This window comes from Procambarus clarkii, chromosome 4 (assembly GCF_040958095.1).
Source record: "Procambarus clarkii isolate CNS0578487 chromosome 4, FALCON_Pclarkii_2.0, whole genome shotgun sequence".
NCBI classification, from domain to species: Eukaryota; Metazoa; Arthropoda; class Malacostraca; order Decapoda; family Cambaridae; genus Procambarus; species Procambarus clarkii.
Window position 1 is genome coordinate 875,444 of NC_091153.1, and position 10,627 is coordinate 886,070.

At 35.0% G+C, this 10,627-nt stretch overlaps 1 protein-coding gene across 2 annotated transcripts in view; it reads right to left on the reverse strand.

The window, feature by feature from the left end:
* The window catches only part of LOC138371936 (uncharacterized), a 10,851-nt gene extending 445 nt beyond the window's left edge, over positions 1-10,406 (reverse strand). Inside the window, exons 1-4 of one of the 2 annotated variants that reach the window (XM_069336987.1) lie at positions 10,307-10,406; positions 5,788-5,894; positions 2,788-2,894; positions 558-714 (exon numbers count right to left, since the gene is read on the reverse strand). In XM_069336987.1, coding sequence (XP_069193088.1) covers positions 558-714; positions 2,788-2,832 — 202 coding nt within the window. In that variant the 5' untranslated portion in view covers positions 2,833-2,894; positions 5,788-5,894; positions 10,307-10,406. Of the gene's footprint in view, positions 1-557; positions 715-2,787; positions 2,895-5,787; positions 5,895-9,579; positions 9,717-10,306 lie in introns of those variants that run through there. The other variant, XM_069336982.1, reaches the window with a different exon arrangement.
* Positions 10,407-10,627: the final 221 nt, after the last annotated feature.

Consider the following 10,627-nt stretch of genomic DNA (forward strand, 5'->3'; position numbering starts at 1 on the left):
CTGAAAATTGGGAACATCAAAAGATCTGACTTTCCCAATTTTCTGATGGGAACATCAAATGATCTGATATTCCCATCACTGAAAAATAAAAACAGATAAAAAAAATGATATGAAAAAATAGAAAATAAAATATACTCATGAAATGAACAGAATGGTTAACAACGCAGCTCAATTGCAATGCAATGTCACAATAACATTTAAATATACTTTAAGATATAATCTAGAAGAAAATAAGGATATTGAAACGGTTCATGAACTATTTCAATAAAGGACACTATGGGGAACTTTGAAAAATAGTTATTGAGTATAATTAGACAGACTTGTTGCTAGGCAGAGGAGTAATGAGATATATGGCAAATTTTGCAAAATATACAATGAAGGTACACAAACATTCATACCCAAACAAAGCAAAATGCTAGGTAAGAACAAAGCATTTGGCCCGTAGGAGAAAGGAGATACCCACAAGACTAGAATACAAGTCATTAACAAGCATGCAAGTATAATACATAATACATGCAGACATATATATAATCCAAAAAAATGTCAAATTTACGTACTTATTATTACATTACAAATATCCAAGGTTTTGAAGACACGTTTCCTCTTGCGCCCAACGAGTGAATACTGAGACCAGACCCCATAGGTCCCTATCCTCATCATTCGTCTCACTGTGTCTCCACAGCTTGCACCGCCCATTTGAGACAGCGTCTGGACCTGTTAAAATAATGCATAAGCTGTAAGGTAATAGAGAATAATATATATCTTTCAATCTCAACATTAGATTTTCTAATTTCCAACTGTATTAAATAAATAGCATTAAAATATTTTCCTTCTTAACTATTACAAAAATCAACGAATTTGAGTAACTTTTGCTTTTGTTTTATTTGTACCTTAAACATAACACTGAACAATCAATTATGTGCCACCCCACCTTCCTTCATCTGCAAAAAAACTAATCAAAAGACATATGTACAAGGCTAAAAAAATTCAGCAACACTTACCATACTCAGGCTAAAATAATGGCATTTACTATTTTTAAAAGATTATTAGCAAATTTACAGAAATGGTGCATTCGGAAGACAAAACCAATTTTTCACTTTTGACAATTGAGCACCTGCTACATCCAGATTCTAGGGAGGAAAGGAAGGACGATCTTACTGGATCCCATAGCCTCTCCGAGGCACAAACCAGGCTTTTACACAAACCCCCCCCCCTGCACCCGAGCTTTTTAAAATAGTAAATGCCACTATTTTTGCAAAATTATTACGAGATCTATTATTCTAGAGAATAATGCATATAAATGCATATATGCATATAAATACAAAAGTAAATCAAATCTTATCCTTGTATAATATACAAGCTGATGTGAGATCCCTGTCTACAGGTGGACTGGAACTATTATCCAGTAGGCAGTCTACTGTATTTTATCAAACCGTTATTAGTATAATAGATCTCGTAATAATTTTGCAAAAATAATGGCATTTACTATTTTTAAAAGATTATTAGCAAATTTACAGAAATGGTGCATTCGGAAGACAAAACCAATTTTTCACTTTTGACAATTGAGCACCTGCTACATCCAGATTCTAGGGAGGAAAGGAAGGACGATCTTACTGGATCCCATAGCCTCTCCGAGGCACAAACCAGGCTTTTACACAAACCCCCCCCCCCTGCACCCGAGCTTTTTAAAATAGTAAATGCCACTATTTTTGCAAAATTATTACGAGATCTATTATTCTAGAGAATAATGCATATAAATGCATATATGCATATAAATACAAAAGTAAATCAAATCTTATCCTTGTATAATATACAAGCTGATGTGAGATCCCTGTCTACAGGTGGACTGGAACTATTATCCAGTAGGCAGTCTACTGTATTTTATCAAACCGTTATTAGTATAATAGATCTCGTAATAATTTTGCAAAAATAATGGCATTTACTATTTTTAAAAGATTATTAGCAAATTTACACAAATGGTGCATTCGGAAGACAAAACCAATTTTTCACTTTTGACAATTGAGCACCTGCTACATCCAGATTCTAGGGAGGAAAGGAAGGACGATCTTACTGGATCCCATAGCCTCTCCGAGGCACAAACCAGGCTTTTACACAAACCCCCCCCCCCTGCACCCGAGCTTTTTAAAATAGTAAATGCCACTATTTTTGCAAAATTATTACGAGATCTATTATTCTAGAGAATAATGCATATAAATGCATATATGCATATAAATACAAAAGTAAATCAAATCTTATCCTTGTATAATATACAAGCTGATGTGAGATCCCTGTCTACAGGTGGACTGGAACTATTATCCAGTAGGCAGTCTACTGTATTTTATCAAACCGTTATTAGTATAATAGATCTCGTAATAATTTTGCAAAAATAATGGCATTTACTATTTTTAAAAGATTATTAGCAAATTTACACAAATGGTGCATTCGGAAGGACAAAACCAATTTTTCACTTTTGACAATTGAGCACCTGCTACATCCAGATTCTAGGGAGGAAAGGAAGGACGATCTTACTGGATCCCATAGCCTCTCCGAGGCACAAACCAGGCTTTTACATAACCCCCCCCCCTGCACCCGAGCTTTTTAAAATAGTAAATGCCATTATTTTTGCAAAATTATTACGAGATCTATTATACTAATAACGGTAAATAAATAATAAATAGTAAATAAATCAAAATCAGTTACATTATTTTATCTTATTCATAGCATAAATGTTCTCGAAGATTACTAAAAAGAAATTGAATTAGACTACAGCAAATTGGCAAACTTTACCTTGTATCTGTTTCCACCGAGTTTGTTTGGGGCGTTCTTCAACATATCAGCAATACTTGTCTCAACATCTCTTTCAGTTGCATTAGTGTGGGTGTTGATACAGGCTTCTGGAAATTTATAAGAATTAATTAATATATATAATTATAATTCACTTTGCTATTCCCCATTCCACAGTCCTCTCGTCCTTCCCACTTCCCTGTCCCCACATCATCCCCACTATTCCCACTTCCCTGTCCCATCGTCCTCCTTACCATTTTCCCCTCCCCTGTCCTTCTTCCTCCCCCACCATCTCCCATTCACCTGTCCCTTTGTCCTCCCCAGCATTCCCCTGTCCCCACCATCCCCAACTCCCCAGTCCCCTCGTCCTCCCCACCATTACCCTCTCCTCTGTCCCCTCGTCTTCCCCACCATACCCCCCTCTCGTCCTCCCCACCATTCCAAACTACCTCATCCGATGCATTCTATAATGGTCTGATGCTTCCATCAGAAAATTGGGAACATCAAATGATCTGATATTCCCATCACTGAAAAATAAGAACAGCTAAAAAAATGAAATGAAAAAAATAAAAAAATAAACTATACTCATGAAATGAACAGTATGGTAAACAACACAGCTCAATTTCAATGCAATGTCACACAAAATTATTAAATCGAAATGAAAATAAATTGAAATCTATGAAAATTCAAATTATCAATACAATCGGAAATATTGAAATAATATCGCAACATAATATAGTGTGGGTTGCTCTTACGTGCAACAGACGGTGCTGTTTTTCAAAAAAGGCATGGTTTTACCTGTCACAAGTGTGGCATCTATACTTATACTCACGAAATGAACGGTATGGTAAACAACATAGCTCAATTGCAATGCAATGTCACAATAACATTTAATAACAATAATAACAATAACATTTAAATATACTTTAAGATATAATCTAGAAGAAAATAAGAACATTGAAACGGTTCATGAACTCGATTTCAATAAAGGACACTATGGGGAACTTTGAAAAACAGTTAATGAGTATAATTAGACAGACTTGTTGCTAGGCAGAGGAGTAAATAATGAGATATATGGCAAATTTTGCAAAATATACGGCACACAAACATTCATACCCAAACAAAGCAAAATGCTAGGTAAGAACAAAGCAGTTGGCCCGTAGGGGAAAGGAGATACCCACAAGACTGGAATACAAGTCATTAACAAGCACACAAGTACTACACTACACAACAACCGCACTACTACCAGAACTGGACGAATCACTACCAAAACAACACATTGCACATCACTACCAAAACAACACAACACAACACAAGCATTGGCAAAGAATTATAGACCAGTTGCACTAACATCCCACATAATAAAATTATTTGAGAGTGATCAGGAGTCAGATTACTAGTTTTATAGAGACCAATGACCTCCACAATCCAGGCCAACAAGGATTTAGAGCAGTTTCTATGATCGAGCCACTGAGATCTATAAAGAATTCTGATCAAGAAAGAGATCTAGGGGTGGTTTTAGATAGAAAACTATAACCTGAGGATCATATTAAGAACATTCTGCGAGGGGCCTATGCTACACTTTTTAACTTTAGAATTGCTTTTAAATACATAGGTCAAAAAGTTTTAAAAGTTTTAAAAGTTTTTTAAACCTCTCGTGTATCATGAGTGTGTTAAAGCATTCAGATGGTGCATTCAGATGATGAATATTACCTAGTTCCTTCATCTGGGAAGAATGAACACATATTGGTGCATTCGGATGATAAAAACTAACTACTGTAGTTTAATTGATCAACAGACTGTATATCATATGCAGACTGTATGTGGATCTGCGGGCCACTCCAAACAACAGCCTGGTGGACCAAGCTCCACCAGGGCTAAAGCACAAAGTGATATAGATGTGATAGAGATATTATATATATATATATATATATATATATATATATATATATATATATATATATATATATATATATGTCGTACCTAGTAGCCAGAACTCACTTTTTGGCCTACTATTCAAGGCCCGATTTGCCTAATAAGCCAAGTTTTCCTGAATTAATATATTTTCACTAATTTTTTTCTTATGAAATGATAAATCAACCCATTTCATTATGTATGAGGTCAATTTTTTTTTATTGGAGTTAAAATTAACGTAGATATATGACCGAACCTAACCAACCCTACCTAACCTAACCTAACCTATCTTTATAGGTTAGGTTTGGTTAGGTAGCCGAAAAAGTTAGGTTAGGTTAGGTTAGGTAGGTTAGGTAGTCGAAAAACAATTAATTCATGAAAACTTGGCTTATTAGGCAAATCGGGCCTTGCATAGTAGGCTGAGAAGTGCGTTCTGGCTACTAGGTACGACATATATATATATATATATATATATATATATATATATATATATATATATATATATATATATATATATATATATATATATATATGTCGTACCTAGTCGCCAGAACGCACTTTTCAGCCTACTATGCAAGGCCCGATTTGCCTAATAAGCCAAGTTTTCATGAATTAATATATTTTCTCTATTTTTTTTCTTATGAAATGATAAAGCTATCCATTTCATTATGTATGAGGTCAATTCTTTTTTTATTGGAGTTAAAATTAATAGAGATATATGACCGAACCTAACCTATCTTTATAGGATAGGTTAGGTAGCTGAAAATGTTAGGTTAGGTAGTCGAAAAAACATTAATTCAAGAAAACTTGGCTTATTAGGCAAATCGGGCCTTGCATAGTAGGCTGAGATGTGCGTTCTGGCTACTAGGTACGACACATTATATATATATATATATATATATATATATATATATATATATATATATATATATATATATATATATATATATATATGTATATATATATATATATATATATATATATATATATATATATATATATATATATATATATATATATATATATATATATATATATATCGGACAATTAGTAAAAAAAAAAAAAAAAAAAAAAATTAAATTATTTTACCTTGTACCTAGATCCACCAGGCCTGTTTGGTGCCTGTTTCAGTACTTCAGACATCTGGAAGGTCACATCCTCCTCCTCAACTTGTGGATGTGCGTTGATAGATGATTCTGTAAAATTAAGTTATTTATATAATAATAAATTCAGTATAACAATAATATTCTGTAAAATTAAAAGTAATTTATACATCAATCAGATAAAACTCTCCAGAGATGGTGATACACAACATATAAAGGACAAGTTTCAGAACAAAATATGCATTTAGGAATAAGGTTTTGTACATGTAGGTAGCACATGAGAAAATAAGTGGAAGGTGATCAAGTTTATATTAACATGTTAATGACTTTGTTAAGGCTTTGCAAGAATGAAAAAATATTAATAATATAATATCACCTACCAATTAATTGTACATCATTTATAAGTCAATTATTTGCATTATTATTATTCAATACTAATGATATAAAAATGCATTTTGTAATCTACTATTTATGCAAGTATTAAGCACAGGATCATGAAATAAACTGCAAAATACTGTAATGGATAAACCAATTAATTTTACATTTTCCTATAGCCTAAGTCAGTCAGTTCTATTAGCAGCAGAGAACAATTATGCCCAACCTCTATTAAATGAAACAATCTTAAGAGCAAGTGATAGAAATATAATCATTTATGCTTGGGATTATGGAATGGTTCCAAATATGAAAAATATCAAGTTTTTTGGTTAAAATTTTTTAACTTAAAATTTACATTTTTAAGTGAATTTATGACCATAATAATTGAATCACTAATATGATTCACTAATATATAATCCTAATAATAATCACTAATATATAATCCATTGAGCATGCTGCATCTCTTTCAGTCTCTTTGCAATTTGAACAAGAGGGTTTTTAATTGATCGAACCATATTCTTAAAGTAAAGTAAATGAGATGTATTCCATATTTTGCAAAATATACGATGAAGGCACACAAACATTCATGCCAAAACTGAAGGGCAGGATTTATGAGGAGACATTAGAGGCATTAAATATTCCAAACTAGAAGACAGAAGGAAAAGAGGAGATATGATCACTACGTACAAAACAGTAACAGGAATTGATAAACTTGATAGGGAAGATTTCCCGAGACCTGGAATTTCAAGAACAAGAGGTTATAGATTTAAACGAACTAAACAAAGATGCCGAAGAAATGTAAGACAATTCACTTTTGCAAACAGAATGGTAAACGGTTGGAACATGTTAGGTGAGAAGGTGGTGGAGGCCAAATCCGTCAAAAGTTTCAAAGCATTATATGACAAAGAGTGCTGGGAAAATGGGACACCACGAGTGTAGCTCTCCATCCATCTGATTGATAACCCAAATGAATTTTTCATGGATATGATACCAACATCAAATCATAAATCAGATGTGATCCTATCCCCACTGGATTTTGAAGAAGCCATAGACAGTATGCCTATGCACTCTGCACCAGGCCCTGACTCTTGGAACTCTATATTCATCAAGAACTGTAAAAAACGTTATCGCAGGCCCTTCACATTCTTTGGAGACAAAGCCAAGATACTGGCATTGTCCCTGACATACTAAAAACCGCAGAGATAGCACCGCCCCATAAAGGAGGAAATAAGGCAGAGGCAAAAAACTACAGACCGATAGCACTAACATCGCACATCATAAAAATCTTTGAGAGAATGCTAAGAAGTAAGATCACAAAATACATGGAATCACAGCATCTCCATAACCCCAGACAACATGGTTTCAGAACAGGGCGCTCTTGCCTATCACAGTTGCTGGACCACTCTGACATGGCACTAGATGCCATGGAAGACAAACAAAACGCTTTGACAAAAAAAAGCCTTTGACAAATGTGACCATTGTGTTATTGCACATAAAATGCGTTCAAAAGGAATTACCGGAAAAATAGGCAGATGGATATACAACTTCCTGACTAATAGAACCCAATGTGTAGTAGTCAACAAAATAAAATCTGGACCATCAACCGTAAAGAGCTCAGTCCCCAAGCGTACTGTGCTTGCTCCAATACTTTTTCTCATCCTCATATCGGACATAGACAAGGACACAACCTATAGTACTTGATCATCCTTTGCAGATGACACTAGAATCTTCACGAGAGTAGGCAACATAGAGGACACGGCAAACCTCCAATCAGATGTAAATCAGGTCTTTCTATGGGCTACAGAAAATAACATGGTGATTAACGAACATAAGTTTCAGCTCATGCGCTACGGAAAAAATAAAAAATATAAAAACGGAAACCACTTACAAAACTCAGTCAAATCATAACATTGAACGGAAAAGCAACGTAAAGGATTTGGGTGTACTGATGTCAGAAGGCCTTACATTTAAAGAACACAATAAAGTAGCCGTCACAACTGCAAGAAAAATGACAGGATAGATAACAAGAACTTTTCACACTAGAGATGCTATACCGATGATGATAGTTTTCAAGACGCTAGTGCTCTCTAGAGTGGAATACTGCTGCATAATGAAAGCCCCTTTCAAAGCTGGAGAAATTACTGACCTATACTTATGCATTTATCTTCGGTTTAACACAACAGGCACCAGACACACGCTAGGCATCATACACACTAGGATAAAACAAACATTAGGCCAGAAGTCAGAAAAGAATTCAAAGAATTTTACTGGAAAGGCTTGCTGTTAGGAAAGGAAGTAATTGAGATGAATTAATGCACAGTATGTCAATTTTGTGAAATATATGATAAAGGAACAAAAACATTTATACCAAAACAAAGATGCAGAACTAGGAAACAGGATTTGTTCAACTGAAATTTCAAGACGGACAGAGACCAAAAGACACAAAAATGGAATCAATATACGAAGAGGCCAAACCCCCAAACATACCAGTAATACAAAGAGAAACAACTACACGGCAGTGAGGAGAGAGGCAGAAAGAAATTTTGAAAAAAAGGAACAAACAAATGTAAAGTAGAACAAATCATATTCTATAAATACAGCAACAACCAATTGCAGGTAAAGGATAATATTCAGAGCTTTTAAATGCATGGATGGCGAAATACTCAAGAAATTGTTCACGACTTTTGTTAGACCAAAGTTGGAATATGCAGCGGTTGTATGGTGCCCATATCTTAAGAAGCACATAAACAAACTGGAAAAGGTGCAAAGACATGCTACTAAGTGGCTCCCAGAACTGAAGGACAAGAACTATGAGGAGAGGTTAGAGGCATTAAATATACCAAATATACTACACAAATATATATACTACACATGCACAATAAACTACCCTACACAGGCTGAGTATGGTGTGTACAATAAATTATTAGCTAAAAGATAAGACTGAGTTTGTATAAATGGGGGTTAAGTCAGAGTGGGAAAATGTAAGTGGAGTGCCTAAAAACCCTGTCCTGGGACCTCTGTAATTCATAATATATACAAATAATTTAGACTCAGGTTTGATCAGCAATATTTGAAAATTTCCAGACGATACAAAAGGGATTTTTTTCTGGATTCAGGATTATTTTTTTATGGCTGAAAACAGGTTTTCAGCAATAAAAGAAATACAGTATTGCTGGAACAACCGTCGACATCTTCAAGAGAAAACCTGAACATCTTCAAGAAGTGAAGATGACCTTGAGAAGAAGTATAGGTTGGGAGAAGTATAGGTTAGGAATTGTCTCCAAAGAATTCTCAAAGAATTACTCGTTATTGCTATCCAAGATAATTAGACGAGCCAAAGCTAAATACTACGAAGATAAATTTACCCAAATAAAGAGTACCTTACCTAAAAATATGTATGTACCTTACGTAAATAAACATTTGATTTTGAAGTGCCGGACAAACAAGGCTGTGGTGGATATGTGGGCCTGAGGGGCCTGTCCAAGCAACAGCCTGTTGGACCAAGCTCTCACATGTCAAGCCTGGCCTTGGAAGGGCTTGGTGAGTAGAACAACTACCAGAACCCTATAATGCATGTATCAAGGTGTCCAGGCAGTGAGCACCACATAATGCAGTGCAGTCCTGTAAGAATAAGCACAGTAAGTATGGGCATGGAGGGGGTGCAGCAGTGGCTTGTGAAGGGCTGGAGAGTAAATGGACATGCCCAGGGGTAAAAAGCATTAGGGTAACAGAACATAGCCCATAAAAATAGTAATGACAATGAATGAATAATTATATGAATGCAATAATACTTCATATCTCAATAGGAATACTAAGCAGGATGCAAGACAAGGTACTGGTGGTGATAGTGGTTGGTACAAGTCCTCACATCCCCACAGACACCAGTAACAGCCCTCACCTCCCAACACAGTACCCTTGTAGCGAGTTAATCTTATACTCGCTTCATTATCTTATAGCATAACTAATTAACACTAATTACAGAAGCTACACAGGTGATACTTTGGTGTGAGTTGAGCGCACTGAGCGTCGGTATCGCTACACCCTTGTTCCTTAACAACCCTTTGGACCTTTATTACAGAAAAATAGAATCAATTAATTTAATAAAATATAAAATATAAGTGCTTACTTACGATAATACTATCGGTGGAACACAAAATCTTCTTCTTCTTGATAGTAGGTGCAGTTTGCATGAAGGGTTAGTCCTCGCCATGACTGAACTGACGACAAAATGGCCGATGTGTTGATATGGCGTCAGGTGACGCTGTGACGTCACAGGTGAGGGACGCTTTGCGCATTACTCCCTCGTACTTAAAAAGTACTACAGGTACTTTTTGGTTTTATTTTTGAATATGGCAGAAGTTGGACAGCTTTTCAAATCATTATAAGGGAGTGAGTTCCATAGACTAGGTCCCTTTATTTACATAGAGTGTTTACATAGATTAAGTTTGACT